Source organism: Alternaria atra, assembly GCF_907166805.1.
Source record: "Alternaria atra isolate CS162 genome assembly, contig: 34, whole genome shotgun sequence".
In the NCBI taxonomy this organism is placed as follows: Eukaryota; Fungi; Ascomycota; class Dothideomycetes; order Pleosporales; family Pleosporaceae; genus Alternaria; species Alternaria atra.
The window spans coordinates 583,351-602,300 of record NW_025091333.1 but is presented as its reverse complement, the minus strand read 5'-3'; the positions used below and the strand labels follow the sequence as shown (position 1 = coordinate 602,300).

Here is an 18,950-nt window from a genome sequence, read left to right as displayed (position 1 = left end):
AGTTCTTCTCCAAGTCGAAGCACCTTGGGATTATGGAAGCGATCTCAGCCGCGTTGCGGGCCTCACGATGTCATTCAGGCTACGGCGAGGTGGGGGCTGAAGATGGCTCGCCTGTATACCCAACCTGGGTCAAGCGGATATGCAGATATCTAGCGTAACGCCGGGTGTAGCGACCGGTTTGAACACCCCCGTTGTAATTTGCGGCGCAGCCATGTAGCGATAGCAGCCAGCCTTCCCATTTCGACATGCGCCTGGCGCTTCTTTGCATTCTGAGCAGGCTCTGTAGCTTCAACCTTCACCGCGATGCGAACTAGGCTTCCCACATGCCCGTCCTCAAGCTTGCGCCTCAGAGACAGTCACGGATGACAGCACAGCCATCGGTTCGCTCAAGTCAACTATCAGCGCGCTTCTATCGGGTACTCGAAGGGTCCACAACTGTTGTCCGCCGCTGGACCCCCACCGCAGCGGCAGTCGAAGAGACTGGTCCTGTTAGCCCAACTCTCCAGCGACCATCTAACGAAGTCATCGGAGGAGCATTTGTAGGCGCGTTTCTTGGTCTACTGATACTGCTACTCCTAATATGGTGCTGTTGCTGCCGCAGCGGCCGCAGCCGCAGTAGTCGCAGTGGTAGTGATAAAAGCTCCTCCACACAGAGCCCACCGTCGTCACCAAGAGCCCCGTTCCCGATTCCACAACAACCTCTTGTTGAGACCAGACCACCACCTGATACCCGTGGCCCAGGTCCAGTAGCGCCTCTGCCCATTCGCCCAGCACCTCGTCCAGCATCTACTCAGGCACCTTCTGCCATCCAGCCAGCAGTTCCGCAAGTGGGTCGTCAAGCAGCTCCTGCACAACATAATCAGACAAATTATCCTGGTCCTCAAGCTCCTCAACCAACCTATCAGTTTGTAGAACCTCAAGCAGCTCCCCAGGGACATTCTCAGACTCCTCACGAAACATCCCGGCATTCTAAGCCGACACGCAAACCAACAGCGTTTGCTACAGTGCACGATGGGAAACATGCGTTGGGACTCCGGAGGAGTCGAGGACCAGAGCGCCCTGGGAGGCATGATAGAGTAGAGCTTGATTCAGAGTCTAGTTCCAGCGGCGGTCATAGGGAGAGAGTATATTTCCCACCCTTGATCGTGGTATCACAAACGCTAAGCCATGATAGCATTCCCACCGTACACAAGGTATACCGGCCTTCTTGTACATGAAAGTATGATTAGCCAGATGTCTGTCTCAAACGTCTTGATGCTGATCTCGTATACGTTGACTGGTCACTGGTCGATGCAGAGGTAAGCCGACTACTTTTGCCGCCAAGAAGTGGGTTTGACGCCTACCTGCATTACTCAGCCACACGGATCATGCATCCACACGTAATCCTGCATTGATATGCATGCTTCGACTCATACCGGAATATCTGCAACTAGCGCTAAATATATATGACACCTGGTGTCCTCGATAACTATTCGGCCTACCACGCAGCGCCATCACATCTCCCGACTGTCTTACTAAAATATTGCACAAAGTATGGTTACATCCAAACCCACTTACTTCCTCGCACCACGGCGTCCAAGCCCACCAGATGGACCCATACGCCTGGGGGCCATCATACCCTCACCAACTCAACCCGACGAGCCGCTATATCTACCTCCGCCACCTCCAAAGTCTGATACCAGCAAGTTTACAGAATACAACTGGAGTGGCTCACACGCCAAACAGTCATCATCTCACTTCGGTGTCTGGACGTCCTTTCTAGAATGCGTCCTTGGAATTGGTGCAGATGTCAGTGTGGGCTTGGACAAATCTCACCACCAAAGCTGGAAAGTGGATACAATGACGACGCAGTCATTTTTACCCAGTCGCACTTTTCTGGAACAAGTGGTGGGCCATGAAGACGTGAGGAGGTATATCACTGAAAACCGTTTTCGCGAGAAGGTCTACATTATCACCGGTGTTATGATCGCGTCGTCGGCAGATATTTCAAGCCAGAGACTCCAGGAGAAAGGACTTTACGTTCATGCTGGTGTTGATGCGGCGGCGTGGGCTGGTGTACCCAGTGGCCTTTCGTTCGGTCCAGAAGGGAATTGGAAACGCAAAGCTGAGACCAAGGAATCGAGTCGAACAGCAGATGACTTCGTCTTTGCGTACAGGATTCGTGAGATCAAGGTACGAAGGAAAGGCGGAGTCAAGTCGGATAAGCTGTATGACAAGGGTGCCTTGTTCGATACTGAGGTCAAGAGGAAGGCGGAGGAAAAGTACGAGGTAGAAGTCGATGGCTTAGGTGAAGAGCCAGATGTTGATGATGTTGATCTAGAAAATATGGAGGTGAGGCAGACGATTGGAGATGATATGGATGAGGAAGTTGTTTGTGTCTTGCCAGAACCTCTCGATTGAGTACACGAGTGTATGTATATATGCGAAATGTTTGCACTGGGAACAAGCACAACCACTCCTCGCGATATCGTGATACGTGTTTTCAAAGCTTGAGATTTCCAAAGTCGAGGTGAAGTCCAGCTACTGGTACGCTAGTCCACCTGACGTCCCCGAGGTCCCCTACTGCCCGCGTTCCTCCCGCAACCACTCACCATCGAGATCGACACTACTGATCGCACTGAACTACTACAAGGAGCGTTGTACCTCCAAAACAGCTTCTCACGTAATCCAGCTGCATACAACACGAAGGATTAAGCCAATGCCATCGTTGCTAAGAAGTACGTATATACACCAATGCAGTAGTCGCATTCTACGCATAAATTGCATCGAAGCATTGCGACATGCACGCGTCGTGTTCAACCCTCTAGAGATGACAGTGGGGCAGCATTTCTACCCGGCCAGAACCCGGCAGCCGTCGCCCAGGATTTGGATAGCGATCGCCCGACTACCGAGCAAGGCGGCACTGATATATTGGCTTGTCCAACGCTCAAGTCATCAAACTCAGTTGGTTTATCTCATTTCAAGTGTGGCCCTTTTTCACAATAAGGACATCGTCGACGCTCCCATCGCCGAGCCAGACCGGAGCATGGAGCATGAGGAAAGGCTCGTCTAGGTCTGTGCACATTTGGTGTGAAATGCCCCTCTTCGTCCCACTCCAACCACTGATTTCTTCCGCGCCGCAGCTTCAGATGGTAAACGGCGAGTGGTAGACCTGAGTTATAAACGTTTGATCCATTCTTTTCTCCATCAGCAAATTCGGGCTTGTGGTTTAGTGGTATAATACTCCCTTAGCACCTGGGTTTCACAGCAAGTGAACCCTCGTGGAACATGGGAGTGGTCCAGGGTTCGATTCCCTGCAAGTCCAATTCTTTTTGCTGCTGTCGTCGTCGTTGTCCTAGTCACGTTGTGCTGCTGCGGGTGGTGAGATGGGATGATTTTGATTTTTGACCATGTCGAGTGGTCCGTGCGCGTTACCTACCACTTCAATAACGATGAAACAGATGGATAGTGAGACTCTTTCATATGTCCTACGTCATGCTTTCTGTCAGACTTGATTACAGCTCTCAGTTTGTATCATGCATTCACATCTCTATTTATAATAGGACTTCGCGTCACGGCTGATCAATGTGGTACCTAGTGCCGTTGTTCAATGCAACGCGCGATCAGGAGAAGGAATCTCGGCGCTATTTAATGCTTAACAAGCAGATTAAGCAAGGAACAAGCAAACGTTATAGACGCGCAGTTCCTTACCACGATTAAAGCTTTCTTCCAAATCGTCATGATAGAACCCAGTCTAGCCAATACTTGTCACAAGGCTTGCTGTGACAACATAGCAGAGGAGGAGCGCTATCGTAGCTCACAAATAGTATGCTGATTAGTAAAGGTAAGCGTCTAGTAATCACTGATCTTGTTCAAAATGCTACACCGAAACTCGGTGGAAATAAATGCACTACAATATTCGGCCGAATTCGGTTGTAGTTCAGATATAAGAAACGACGTGTACTTCGAAGTAAATCATCGAGGCACTCAGCAGAGCATCCAGGTTCAATACTTCTTCCTACACAACCTCTTCTTTCTAAAACTGTCCGATCAAAAAAACGCAGACTCATCGCCCAGCATGGTCAAGATCGCAATCGCAGGTGGTACTGGAAGTACGTTCCTGCCACCCTACACAATCTGAACGGCGCCTAATATCTTCACAGACGTCGGGCAAGAAATTGTCGATGTTCTCACCGCTAGTAAAAAACATGAGATCTTGATCTTCACCCGCAAGGTCAGCATCCACTTGTGTCACTTCTGTCAAAAAATGCTAATGTCTCCCTCAGGACGTCCGAGCTGAGACCACGGATTCGTCCGTTAAATGGGCTAAATCCACCTATGAGGATGTGGACGAATTGGCCGGTCATCTGCAAGGTGTAGACGTGGTGTTATCGTTCATCGCCCCGCATGACCAACAACAAGGTATTTCTGGTCAGAAGAATCTCATCGATGCGGCAGTCAAAGCTGGTGTAAAACGATTCGCACCCAGCGAGTGGGTCTCGTAAGTCACCCCCGTTCTCTCGTCTCGCTCTTTGCGTACTGACATTCCATCAGAGTTGGCCTAGACCACATGGACTGGTACACTTTCAAAAGACACACACGCCAATACCTAGCAGAGCTCAACAAGGACAAGAAAGTCTTGGAGTACTGTCTCTTTCAGCCGGGCCTCTTCACCAACTACTTTACTCTTCCGTACACATCGACCAAGCATGTCAAGGCAATTGAAACGCAGTTCGATTTTGAAAACCGTCGGGCCGTTATACGAGAGGGAGCCGAGAGTGACTATCTCACCCTTACCACAGTGAAAGACCTAGCGAATGTGGTTGCGCTCGCGGTCGACTATCAAGGCGAGTGGCCAGTCACGGGTGGAATCCGGGGGTCTCGAATCTCTATCAAGGAATTCCTTGCTCTTGGGGAGGAGATACGCGGTTGGTCTCCCTACCCTCTTTCCATTCACGCAAGCTCTTCTGTCGTTGTTCCGTTCACTAATCAAGGTGGTTCAGGTGGGCCCTTTACCATCGAAAGGATTCCGAACGAAGACTTGGAGAAGGGAACTTGGACGGCGTCCTGGCTTCCCAGACTTGACCACCCTTCCATTCCACTAGAATTTGTTGAGACATTATCGAAAAAGATGGTCGGTGGTATTTCGCTGGCTATAGGAGCTGGAGCTTTCGATGTAGGCGATGAGTGGAATCGGTTGTTGCCTGATTACGAGTTCACGGATGCAAAAGTTTTTTTGAAGAAGGCATGGGATGGTAAGCCGTGATGGGATAGCATGATCGAGCGCGTCTTCCGGCGGGTATCCGCGGTGATGCGCTAGCGCAAGTGTAGTTGTAAATTGATGGAAGCTCTTTCGTCCGCCGGCTCGGCGGACGAGATCTACTACCCTGCCAAACCTCCCTAAACTCAGGACAAGCATGCCTTCGTCTTCTTAAAAAACATACCACCTCATCGAACTAGTATGCCATCGCAAAATAACCTTGAGGGTGAAAGAGCGGCGAAACGAAGAAAGGTGCGCAAAGGTACTCAGAGTTGCTGGGAATGCAAGAAACGAAAGGTCCGATGCATCTGGGCACCTTCAAAAACTACGTGCGAGAATTGTGTGCGACGAAGAACGACATGTATCAGTCAGGAGTATCCGGATGTACCAGCTTTGAGTACAAAAGCGGCTGATGATGGAGTGGAGGGTCGTTTGAGCCGGGTCGAGAATCTGCTTGAGCGTCTGGCCAATACCACGACCTACGCGGGTCGCAATACACTAGAAAGCCGCCCAGAGACTGCGGTAACGAGCGGCTGGGGTGATGAAGTGGTACGCATATCGTTTTAAAGATTCGTCTTTGGCCAGACCTGACGTCTACAAGGACTATTCGAGGAGCATCAACATTACTCCATCCACCTCTCCAGAAGCTTCATCAACACCCACGAGCCTATCGCAAGCTTCAGAATCACTTAGTAGCAGATACACCGGCATATCTCGAGATCTCGTTGCAGCATGGCCTACTAAGCAAAATCTCGATTACATCTGCAAGCTCCCAGTCGGCCTCTCAACACATTTGCACATCAAATTAACCTCATCTTCGACCAAAGTCATGAATCAGGTACCGAAGAGCCCGCGGGAAATGTTACAATTACCACCACCAGGAGCACATCCTGCGCTCCTAGCGCGGAACCTCCTTCTGTTGAGCAGTCTCTTACAGGGCGCGCTATCGGCAGGACAAATACCAATGCATCAGCGCGCCCATTACAACAAAGTCATGTCTCGGGCAATGGATACAGCAGTGAAATTCGTGACTTCCAACGACGAGTTAACTGCCTCTGCAGAAGGCATCGAATGTATCATGATAGAAGCTATGATCCATAATTATGCTGGTAACCTACATCGCGCATGGATGACTGCACGTCGGGCATCTGCTGTTGCGCAGATGTTGGGGCTGCATCGAAGCAGCTCGAAGCTGTCTTCTTTCAAGGTTCTGGTCCCGGAAACGAGGTCAGGACTTGATCCAGATCAGTTTTGTTGTCGCATTATCGAGATGGATCGCTATTTGTCGTTGACTTTGGGTCTGCCGCAGTCTTCATTACAGACACGCGGATTTGATGCTGAAGCAATGGCGTCGTGTCATCCGCTTGATCGAATTTCTCGTATGCAATGCATAATCGCGGATCGCATATTATCACGCCGAGTGAAAGAGCCCGGCGAACAGGAAACCGAGAATGTCCGAGGGATTGACGAGATGCTGAAGGAGGCGGCTGCACTCATGCCATCACAGTGGTGGCTAGTTCCGGACTTCGATGCCAATGACTTGACAGCGCCGGACCCTCTGCCAGAGATCGCGCGTACAATGTATCAGTTTTCTCACTTCCATCTGGTCATACGGTTGCATCTACCGTACGTTCTTCGCTCGTCAGGAAACAGCATGTGCGACCACAGCAAAGCCACGGCTATTCATGCAGCTCGCGAAATCATATCTCGATATATTGCATTTCGCAGGTGGAATACTGGTCTCTACTACTGTCGAGGGGTAGACTTCCTTTCTTTCATCGCCCTTACAGTGCTATGTCTGGCTCATATCGACGCGCGGAACCAATCGATAGCTCAACACAAAGCAGTCCTCGATCACAGTCGTCCAAGTGATCGTGCGATGATGGAACGAACAGTCGAGATACTGGAAAACATGGGGAGCGACGCGATCGCGATGAAGCTCTCTCGTATCATGCAATACCTCCTTGAAGTCGAAGCAGCATCGGCCAACGGAATTGGCTACAACACTTCCACTAGCGAGGCTGCCGATGGGCTGGCAACAGAATGTGACGGTCAATTTGTGGATGACGAGAACGGCGAGTTGCAGCTCCAAATACCATACCTCGGTACCATCAGTCTTCAGCGCAGGTTGGCCTCATCTACCACGGCAGCTGCGGGGATGCTGTCTGCTCAGGTGTCTGAGCAGATACAGCCATCACTTATAGAGTGGGACAATCAGTGGTCGTTGCTCGATTCCTCAAATGATGTGGGTGCACTCGACGATTGGACGCTGCAGAGCATCAACGAAGGCCTTTTCGAGGGTTTACTCAGTGGATTTGGAGGTGCAGATTTTGGCCCGGAGCTTTCCTTGGATGGGTCGTTGATCCACACTCCTCCCAGTCTCTAGTCCATTCTTCCGGGCTTACCCGTTCAATGAAAGTGGCTCCAGGCCATGCCCAGCTCTCTCTTTGGTGAAACAAATTCATGATGCAGTCGCTGATATTGACACCATCTAACCCCACTTCTGGGCTCGAAGCATGGAGCGTCCATTTTGGGTCTGGAAGCACGTTCAACATTGGTCTGATGGCGGTTCTAGCTATCTGGTCGGCCAAATCGGAGGTGACATTGTGACTGCCTTTGGGCCGCACAGCTATTATGCTGGAGCTAGGCAAACGCGTTTTCCGGAGTCTTGTTATAGTGCCCATGAATTTGATGATGTGGATAAATTCTGGATCTTTGGGTGTGAATACGCGGCGCGCCAATTTGAACTCTTTCCCCTCCCAATAATGGGAACGATCATTTCGAGCGTGGAACATGAAATCTTCTGTGCACCATCGATTGATCGATCTCGTCTTCGGGTAAGCTCTCATAGATTCCCAACTTGTCGAGTCGACGATGAGACGGAGCGGCTCAGCTCGGAGAGCTTTGAGCGTATGGTCGAAGATAGGCCTGCACTCGTCATATGTTGGAGAAGAGGCAAGAAGCATTGCAATCGATATCGATTTGACAACCAAAGTAATGGTCGATCCGCCGCTGGGACTATCCTCAGGAATTGTCGGGTCATGCAAGACGTGGTGGCGTGTTGTGATGGGAATGCATTCGTAAACCATAAGACGCAATCCTTTCGGAAGGTCGAGAAACCGAAAGTCGGGGCCGCCATTGGGAAGCGGGGTGGAGGTAAGAACGGAAGAGCAGAGCGGAAGGCGCGAGGGTCGAGGTGTTTACACCGCAAAAAGGCCTAGTGCATCACGTAAGGAAGGAGCATAGTCATCAAAGGGCAAAACGCAGCATTTCTGGTAGGGGCAATTCGTCTGTGCAAATATTCATTCCTAAACTTATGCAAGCATTGAAATCCTCCAGTCAAGGTATCTTTTAAGCCCATGGCTAAATAGCAACATTTTTAACGCCGGAAAATGCAATACAACAACGCCAGTGTATGCAGATCGTAAATCATGATCTTCGTTTTGCGACGCGGCCGCCGGTGCGTCCACCGGTGAATGGCTTCAGCGCGCCCTTGCCTCGTGAGGCAGGGAAAGTGACCTTATTTTGGGGCCTGCGACGAAGTTGTTTCCGGGTCTGGCTCTTGTCCTTGTTCTTGCGCGAGTTCTTTGCCGAGGTGGTGGTGCCGTCAACGTCCATATCTAAGAAGTCAAAGTTAGCCCTTGAGTCTCACTCAGCCAGTGCGGAGGAAGCGGGTCAAAGGCGAATTTGAGATGGCCATAGTTGGTGAAGCCCAGGATGTCAGAGCACAGGCCCAAGTGGAAACATAGATTTCTGAGCTCGCAATCCTCTTGCGCCGAGTCGAGGGCATTGGTGGAGGGATCGGAGAGGGAGCGCGGTATGGGGACAGTGAGTAGAGACGAACCTTTGGGCAAGTCCTCCTTGGTAGCTTCGTCGGTGGTGTTGGCTGGGACAAAGTTAGCAGGCGTGTCTGGAAGACGTTGGTTGGCGACTCACTTTCTTCGGTTTCCATCTCAGCCTTTTGCGGCTTGGGTTGCGCAATCGTCTCGAGAAGTTTGGCGTGCAGGCGTTCGGCGCGCGCCTGCTCTACGGGGCCGAATACATTGGCGCGAAGCTTGGTGCGGTTCGCCTTCTTGCTGCTTGCTCGTGCGCCTTTGGCCATTGTGCGAGATTTATCAGGGAATATCGGAGGTGCGGGTGGTTGTTGGTCGTGTGTCTTGGTGAAGTTCGGCGTCGGCCTGGTGGGGAAAAGTTCGAGGAAATTTGGTGGCAAGGCGTATCAATCGAGGCCGGCCCGTGCCCTAGTCGCGTTCTTCGCCTAGTTGCAGGTGACGCTGACTTCGGTATATACCCAGCTGGAGATGCGCTCGCCGCGAGAGCCGCCGCCAACGTCGACGGCCATATAGTCCAAAGAGTCGCATTGCGGTCTCTCCTCGTCCGTTTGCTCCTCCACGATTGTTCCGCCCGAGCCAGTGTTGTTCGCTCTGCATCGCCCCCGGGTTTTTGGGAGTTGCGACCAACGCCCGTCCGACTGCTGGATCCCCAGATATCTGCCTTTCGCTGCCTTTACCTCACCCTGCGTCACCAGCCAAAGACACTGCCTGAGAGATCCAGCCCCAGATGCCTTCGCGAGAAAGTCTCTACCGGTAGCGCCTCACCTCCAACCTCCAACATCGCCAGCCCTCACGACCGCGACGGCAGCACACGATGGCGTCAAGCCTGCAGCAGATGGCTGCCACCATAACCGAGCGCTCCAAGACCCTCATAAACAACGACCTCAAAAAGATCCTCAAGGAAGAGGGCACCTCGCAGACAGGCAACAAGGCTGCACTGCAAGCGCGCGTCATTGGCCGTAGGTATCTCCGCTCCCCAACCTTGGGGCTTGCTGTCGCCTCGACACCTGCTAACTTCATCTTGACCAGTCATCACCAATGCAGTCTCTAGGAGCGACGCTGACCTTTTGCGGCGACTGCAGTATCGCGTACAACACCACGGAGAGGCTCCACCGCCAGCGACGAGCAGTCCCGTAGCGCCTTCGTACTCGCAGCCGCCTGCACCCATTGCGAACGGGTACAGCACGGCTAACGGTTACCAAAACAACGCTGCATATCAGCCATATCAGCAGCCGCAGCAGCAGCCACCCGTGCCGCCTCGACCAACCTACTTCTTCAAGGACAGCCCATTCTTCGAGATTCGCGAGCTCGTGCTGAGTAACATAACTTTGGACGCTTCACCAACTCACCGTGCCACCATATCGCGGAACCTTACCCTCAACGAAAACCAGTCCGGACGCCTAAAGACAGATCCGTCCTTGCGGCTACTGCTCTTTTCTGCGCTCGAGCAGCCCCTAGCTCCCTACTCGCGTCTCGATATCGCGTTCCCGTCTCAAATCGAGGTCAGGGTCAACGATGATGAGGTCAAGGCGAACTACAAGGGGCTGAAGAACAAGCCAGGCTCGACACGCCCTGCAGACATCACCGACTTTGTGCGCACCAAGGTCGCCAACCAGCGTAACAGCATCCTCATCACCTACGCCTTGACTCAGAAGGCAAGTCAGTTGGAGGTTTCTTATCTCGTTAGCCCCCTAAAACGTGACCTCAAGCTAATTCTCAAATCCAGAGATACAACCTGTTCGTCTACTTGGTCAGGAAGTTTTCCGTCGAGGAACTCACACAGCGCATCAAACACCGCAACGTCATCACCAGGCAGTCTGTATTGAACGAGAGTATGTCCTTATCCCTGGCATGTGAGGTGTCCGGCACGACTAACGTTATTGCAGTGATGAAAAAGGCCAATGACCCGGACATTGAAGTTGGCTCAAGCGTCATGTCGCTCAAGGACCCCATCTCCACCTTACGCATCGTCACCCCATGCAGGTCGACAGTGTGCACGCACAACCAGTGCTTTGACGCCGACTCATTTCTGCAGCTCCAGGAGCAAGCTCCCACGTGGACATGCCCAATATGCAGCAAGACGATATCATATGAAGCCTTGGCCATCGACCAGTACGTCGAGGAGATTCTGAGCAAGGCCCGGAACACGGACCAAGTCACCATCCAGCCAAGTGGAGAGTGGTCCACTGAGAAGGATGTGAAACCCAAACACAATGGGCACCATGACGATAGTGATGACGACCTCATCGAGATACCAGACTACCGTGTACAGGCCATCAAGACCGAAGCCGCGCCAACACCCACTTCGCTCAGTACCCCTCCATTGCCCTCCCGGGAGGCTTCCAGTGCCCCCCGGTCTGCTCAAAAGAGAAAATCCGAAGTGGTGGATCTGACTTTGAGCGATGATGACGAGCCAGTAAGACCAACGAAAAAGGTAGCGTACACTACCCCTAATAGCCTTCCCGATCCGCCCCGTCGGTATCATCTACCTCCCCTTGGTAGTCACTCTGCTGCCCATAGCCGTCCACTACCACCAGCCTACCACAGTGGTTCTCTCAGCATGCGCTCTGATTACTCCCGGCCTCCATCTACACCTCCATCACGGCATCCGTATCTATCCTATCGACCAGCACAGCCTGCTTCGCGGCCTAGCTATCCTGGACAGGGTACTTCCTCCTACCCTACCTACCTCGGCTCTTCCTCCCCTTAAATTACATGTTGCGCGTTCTTTTGTATCTTTCGTTTATGTATGAGTATGGTTCACCAGCTAACACTACCTCGGCTTTGCAGGGCAAAACAGGGACAGGATGAGGTAGCATATCACCCACCTAGGCAGCTCACTCCGCCGCGGACTGTTACACTACGGGAAAGCTATGCAGGCTGATCAAGTGAAGTTTCTTACACGATCCACTCATCTCTTTCCTAATTTGTCAAGAGGATTTAGCGCGAGGCGTTTGGGGAAAGCTACATTTCATGACCATATACCTGCTTACGGCGTAACAACATTGATTGGGGGCATTGAGGATACCACCGCATGGGAGATTTGCATGCGTTTTGAGAGCTTATACGGGCGACTTTCTGCGATGACAAAAGGGATCAGAAGTTGCGTGATGAAAACTTTGAGGATGAAGGGGAATGTGTGGTGCTGATTCATGTAAAATCGTGTAGCAATGACGCCTTCTGGCCTCCGCCATACCAAATAATTCCAGGGTGACCTAGCATGATTCTTCACCGTGACAAGACTAAACCTCAGCTATTGAAAGAATCTTTTCGCTCATACCTCTTATCCTATACAGATGTATTGTTTCTTGCCGGATTTTTTGTATGCATATTAATGACAATCCGGTTCGCCCTCTTCCCAGTATTTCCTCCATATTGCCTCTGTCAACGGAACGACAGGAATGTATGCATCGCCAAAGCTGTCTTCGCCAAGCGTCTGCAATCTTGCATACAGCGCACCAAACTCATCATACGCCGTGCCTTGCTCTGTCCATGGTAGTACTGGTGTCTGGATTATTCTAGAGTTCTATGATCTACTTGCAAGCTTGCGTGGTTGACCTTTTGGTTTTGGCGCTGTCGTAGGCTCTGAAGCGTCGCCATCAGGGTTCGGTGCATCACCTTCAGGTTTGGATACGCCACCTTCAGATTTCGATCCCAGTTCCTGTTCACGTTGGGCCAAAGCCTTTTCTCTTTCGTCTAGCTCGGTTTGTCGTCGGTCAAGCTCACTTTCTCGTTGATCTAGTTGCTTCTCTCGCTCGTCTAATTCCTCTCCATTTTGCGTATTGGTTTTCTCGCTATCGTTTGATGGCTCCGTCTTTGCTGATTGCGTTTCGCTATCGTTTTGTTTCGCATTCAACTTCCGTGGCTTCTTACGACCCTGAGTGTCGCTCTTTTGTGTCGAGTCGCCACTTGATGACGCTTCAGGCTGGGTTTCGCTGGGTTTTGAGTCTGAATCTCCTCCGGTAGCTTGTGCACCAGCCTTCGCTGCATCTGATACCTCTTTCTGATCCGGCATCATGCCCTTCGCACTCTCCATCCAGCCTTCATCAATTTTGCCTCCACCGCCCTCGCTCTTGAACTTCTCAAGCTCTTCAGTACCAGGCATCTCTTCATCATTAGCCTGTCCCATCATCTTCTCCAACGTCTTCTTCTGCTCTTCGCTCGCTGCCCAATTTGGAAGAAAACTTGTGAGCTTCTTCATCCCCTTTCCGGCTACTTTGCCCATATTCACCCATGGACCATGAATTGCTCCTGTCACTCCACCCACCCCAGCACCTATCCCACCGAGAAGAGTTGAAGAGATGCCGCCGACTAAAGTGCCTGTTATGGCACCCAATGTGGCTCCAGGTGCGACACCAAGGCCCGTGCCCGCTGCCATGCCTTGAAAAGCGCCCGAACGAAGATATTTTGCGGTCTTTCCGAATGACTCAGCCTCGATATGTGCGTTTGTAGCCTCCTCTGTTAATCTCTGTCGTTCGTCTGGATCACTGGCGGCAGCTGCTGCATCCTTCAATTCTTTCGCTTTCTTCTGCGCAGCAAGGGCAGCATTGGCGGCTTTCCCAGATTCTTGCCGCACTTCCTCTTCGGAAACGGCAGGCTTGTCGGACTTTGAGCCGTCTTGGGGTTTCTTGTCTCCATCTTTGTTTAGCTTTTTTGGAGGCATGATTGTGGTTGTCGTTTTCGCAGTCGTGGCTGATGCTGCAGGTATCTGGTAGCAACCCCTAATGTACGTCATCGTCGATAGCCCCACTCGAGAACCCTGAATTGCACGCGTTCAAGACGCGCAACGACCATTCCATTTTCGTTCTCCTGTACGCATCAGCTTCAAAAGAATGGTTGGTGTCATTACGGCTGTTGACGCTTTTCGATTGACCCGATATATAGTAAGTTGTTCTCGAGGAGGTTATTCGACACGTCGGGTCGGCCATTACAATGCAATGAGGAAATCACGAATATGCGATGGCGGGCTTCATTTACGCGCAATGTTCAATGTTGACACTGGGTAGAACGCTATCTACTGAGCGCGACACATCCGACCGTCAGTCTGAACAGTCCAGGCTTCGCTACCTACACCAACCGTGGCGTAGAACAGACCAGAGGGATCCCATTTCTTCTTGATGCTTAACAACTTTCCATAGTTCGAGCCCCAAAAGGTGTCCTGGAAGTTTGGTTGACGGAAGTCAGCCTCGTTCACGTACGACCCACTGCCCGGTGTCGCAGCCTCAACAAGAGGAATAATCTCCTTCGTCATCTTCTCCTGGACCGCAAATGCCTCCGACCACGGAGCTGTAAAGTTCCATGGAAGTGTCAGTGTCGCATGCACGATCGCTTTACGCCAGGCTGGGTGGACTGAGGTCGTCTGCTGCGAGCCAAAGGACTTTACATCTGTTCCCACTCCGATCCAGGTTACTCCCTTTTCTACGACAGCCTTCCATGTTTCGGTGATATTGCTGACGACGCTTCGTGGGATCAATCGGGTGCCGTACTGAGCGATGCCTACTTGGATGTTACCGAGAGGAAGAGGACCGAAGTACTTGTCGTAGTGCTCATAGTACGTGTCGAATTCGCTATACTCGGCGGTGTACTTGACGCCCTTGGAGTCCAGCCTAGCAACGAAAGGCGCAAGCATGGCTTTGACCTCGGCTTCCGTCTTGTTGTAGGCGTTAAGTGGGGAGATCATGAAAAACGAGGATGTAAAGTAATGGACGACCATTGCTCCAGCATCTACCATGGCCGGCAACTCCTCGTGGAACGCTTGGATAGCGTCGTAAAACACATCCTGAGCATTGTCCGTTGTGAAAAATGATAGCGAAGCGCCACCGAAAACAGCCTCCTTGTGCGCCTTGACAGTCATCCCAACCACAACACCATAGGTGCTGCCACCGCCGCCGTTAAGGGCCCAGTACAGATCTGCATTTTCCTTAGGGTTCGCGTTAACAAGCTTTCCGCTGGCAGTCACGACTTCCCAATTCAGTACATTATCCGCAGCAAGGCCGAAGCTAGTACTGATGGCCGAGTGCCCACCCCCCTGTGTGTAACCGCCAGCAACGCCGACAGTAGGGCACTCGCCTCCAACAACAACCAAGCCTTTGTCCCGCGAAGCAGCCATTAGCTCGAATCCTTGAACACCGGCACCAATCTTGAAAGCTGGGCCGTTGTATCCCGAGCCCTTGTACGCTGGGATATGGGTAATGGCCTTGAGATGATGTGTCCATACCGCTAGTGAGCCCGCGCCGGTAGAGCGACCGAGATAATCATGGCCCGTGTTGCGAATCACGAGACGGATATTCTTAGACGCAGCGAATGCGATCGCCTTTTGAACGTCTGCAGGTCCAGACGCGTCGACGGCATAACGGACATAGTTGCCAAGTTCACATGGGCGGTCTCGAGGCTGGAAGGGATCACAGCTCTGGTTGGCGAAGAAAGGCGCCATCACAGATGAGGACGATTCATAACTAGCTGATTGTAAGTATGACATCTTGAACCCATCTGAGTGGTACATACTGGATCTTCTCGTACTGCCACTGACTTTTCAAGCTTTCACAAGTCGCATCGTCAAAAGTCGAACCGTGACAGGGTGCGCCGAGTGGTACGGTAGCCACCAAACGTCCACCTACTGTCTTGTTCAAGCTGTTCCAATCTGATTGCGAAGGCCATGAGCTGTCTCCTGGGAATGTTTTGCATCGATTGGGGGTTGGTTTGCTTGCAGAAACGACGCTAAGAAGCGTGAAGACCAAGACGAAGGAACGCATGACAAGGACCAACGGAGAGCAGAGTTTCGGCGACCTAGGGAATCTCAATCTGCAAGGCATACGGGTTAATATAAAGAGAAATTCAGGCGCCTTGCATGCGCTGCGCTTGATGGTGGCGACAAGCTAGAGTCGATGTGGGACTACAAATCCAGTGTCCGGTAGGGTGGGCCGTCCCGGTACCGCGCACCATTCTACGACCATTGCGACCAATTTCCTTGCATCCTTCAGTCGAAAAGAAGAGATTGCATGTCAAATGTGTACATGTTCTTTATACGGGTGATGGAGATTGCGCTTCGTCAATTTGAACACGCAGTCAACGGATGAACATGAACGTTGCAAGATTGTTCTGCTTGTGTGACACTGCGTATCTACCACGAACAGGAACAATTGGAAGTTGGGGCCTGCATCAATGAACAGGGATCTTTGCCAGCTTTCCTTCATCGAGAAACCTCCGATGCAGCCGACACTTCACCGCAAGGGCGGGTCGGCGGCTCTCCAGGCGACGAACTGCAATCATCACATCCCGCCTGTCCAGACCCTTAAAACTAGGAGATATTTCACCGAGCAGTGCCGAAAACTATTCCCGTTGCCGTTACCAATATGCCGTGGTATAATGGTCTAGCTTTGACAAGAAGGTGTCTTTCAAACGCCAATGCTTAAGCTGCCTTGCAACCATATCCATTAGCTGTTAGCTTACTATAACTCCGGAAAACACTGGGAATTTCCGCACGTTTCACCTCGTATGAAGTTTTGCTCTACACTCGACCAAGGCATGCTTTCCTGACCAGGATAGGATAGGCCGGGTAAAGCTGATATTGAGCCCCACGCCGGTTTCGACCTCGCGGGCGACCAATACGCCGAGACAGCCGGGACGATGTAAGTATTGGATTTCAAAGACCTAGTAAGAAGGACGATGTCTTGCGATGGCGGTGCGAGAAGTCTACAACAACTTAAACGAAATCACCACGGATAGGTCAGGGCGATGGGTTGGGCCTACAACACTCCGGACGATGCTGCCAATGATGGATCGCATATTACTGCTGTCGCAATTGTCTTCACAACAGTTTCATTCTTGGTATTGTCCCTTCGAGTTTACGTGCGTGGCTGCATGATCAAAGCAACTGGAGCTGGTACGTATTTTGGCATAAGACATGCTTTTCGACACATAGCTAACGATTATCGCCAGACGACTGGATATTGATCGCGACTTGGGTGAGCAACTATACTGTTTGCTATAGTTGCGGGACTGACCGTCTCGCAGATAGCGTCGTGTGGCTTCGCTGTTGTAACCATCGTTCGTACGTTGAGTACACAGCTTCTGCAACACCACGACTGACTACGTGCCAACAGAAACAAAATGGGGACTTGGACTGAAACTCCTGAACGATATGCCCATCCAGAACCTCTACAACTTTGGGCTAGTAAGTCTCACCAACGCAAGTGCCTAAAGCTCGACCCTGACCAGATTAGTTACAGTATGTGGGTGCACCATTGTAAGACGAGACCTACAATACGGTTTTGAGTCGTCTAGCTGACAATGACAGCTACATAACCAGTATATTGGGCTTCAAACTCAGTCTACTGTTGACATATCTTCGTATTATGCCGAAGGGCGCATCACGTAGCGCTACTATTACTGTAATAGTCGCATGCATACTCTTCCACCTCAGTTTCCTGATTGTGCAGACCAATCTCTGTCAGCCAGTGAGTCATAAAATCACCTAGTGCATAGCGCTTCTCTGATCAAATCTAGGCCGCGAAACAATGGGACCCTTCGATCACTTGGGGCCAGTGCCTACCCGCCGTCCCCTTCTACACCAGCATGGCATCTTTGACCATTGTTTTCGACGTCATAGTGTAAGCCTTTCATTTGCAATTGTGACCAGAAGCTTACTTCAGCAGCATGTTCCTACCCTTCCCCGTCCTCCTCAAGAGTCACATCCAGAAGCGGAAGAAATTCGCCCTGTTAGGCCTCCTCGCCCTGGGCACCTTCATCACAATTATCCAATTCCTGCGCATCCGAACCGTTCGAAACCTAGCCAACTACCTCGACTCAGGTAGTCTCATCATGTGGTCGACAGTTGAGAATAATCTGGGTATCATCGTCGCTTCGATACCGACACTGGCACCCCTCTTCAAGTACTTCGTCGAGAAGACACAGAAGAGCTCCAATGGCAACTCTGCAACGCGATCACGGTCTATATACGCTTTGAAGTCGAGACGCACTACGAGACAAGGATCTATTCCGCTAGGCAGTGGTGTTCATCAGGCGACACATATTTCTGGGCCCTTTGAAGGAGGAAGTGAGGAGTGCATCATGGGTGACATTGCTGCTATAACGAAGAAGACGGAGGTTACTATCTCATCTCGTATTCGTGAGGAAGCGGATGGGGCTGACAAGTAGTTTCTAATTTTTGCTGTTGTGGCTTACGAGCAAACTCATAACCCACCTTTTTATTATGCTGTATAAACAAAGAATACCTATAGCGAAAGATTTTCCCAGGGCAATGGGCGGCCCGCAGCACAAGATCCCCAAGCGTCTCCTGAGAACGATACACAAGAGAACGTACAAGCATTAACAATGTGGCTCATCGCGGACCAGGCAGGCTTGCAAGAAGATGAGGTAAATCTAGGTCATCCGAACTTCCGATATCAAAGCTGTCTCGCGAGCTACTTGATCCGGCATCGTTCGAATCAACTTCGTAATCTAGATCGTTAATACTTCTCGGCAGTGCAAATAGTGCAAGCTCTTTGAGATGCCTTGTAAGGTGCTCGAGTGAGGCTTTAGTTTTCGAGCAGAACGGACACGATCTCTTATGGAGCCGATCGAAAGTTTGTCCATTGTGTTTTCGAAGATCATGTTTTTTCCAAGCGTTGATAGATGAGAAAAGTTGACCCTCTTCATCACAGTTTTCCAACGTGCAAAAGTAGGGCCGAAGATCTCCCCATATGTGATCCCTAATAAAATCAGATTCTAGAGAATGACCACCACATTGAGTACGTACCTCCATGCACCAATACTAGCAATGTCTTGTTGTCGGAAACAAATGGAGCATATTTTGCTTATCGTGTTTTCGCCAGAGGAAACGTTGAGCGACAGATGAGGTAAAGGAAGTCGAAGATAGT

At 51.2% G+C, this 18,950-nt stretch overlaps 3 protein-coding genes across 3 annotated transcripts; all 3 read left to right on the top strand.

The window, feature by feature from the left end:
- Window positions 1-323: 323 nt before the first annotated feature.
- ALTATR162_LOCUS10637 (uncharacterized protein) lies at window positions 324-1,225 on the top strand (the record flags this gene model as incomplete). Its single annotated transcript, XM_043318275.1, has 2 exons — window positions 324-1,124; window positions 1,175-1,225. The coding sequence occupies 2 exons, from the start codon at window positions 324-326 to the stop codon at window positions 1,223-1,225; spliced, it is 852 nt and encodes a 283-aa protein (XP_043174210.1).
- Window positions 1,226-1,533: 308 nt separating this feature from the next.
- Window positions 1,534-2,400, top strand: ALTATR162_LOCUS10636 (uncharacterized protein; the record flags this gene model as incomplete). The annotated part of the gene is made up of 1 exon (XM_043318274.1): window positions 1,534-2,400. The coding sequence occupies one exon, from the start codon at window positions 1,534-1,536 to the stop codon at window positions 2,398-2,400; it is 867 nt and encodes a 288-aa protein (XP_043174209.1).
- Window positions 2,401-4,057: 1,657 nt separating this feature from the next.
- On the top strand, window positions 4,058-10,977 carry ALTATR162_LOCUS10635 (uncharacterized protein; the record flags this gene model as incomplete). The annotated part of the gene is made up of 6 exons (XM_043318273.1): window positions 4,058-4,091; window positions 4,143-4,178; window positions 10,651-10,742; window positions 10,799-10,822; window positions 10,885-10,904; window positions 10,959-10,977. The coding sequence occupies 6 exons, from the start codon at window positions 4,058-4,060 to the stop codon at window positions 10,975-10,977; spliced, it is 225 nt and encodes a 74-aa protein (XP_043174208.1).
- Window positions 10,978-18,950: the final 7,973 nt, after the last annotated feature.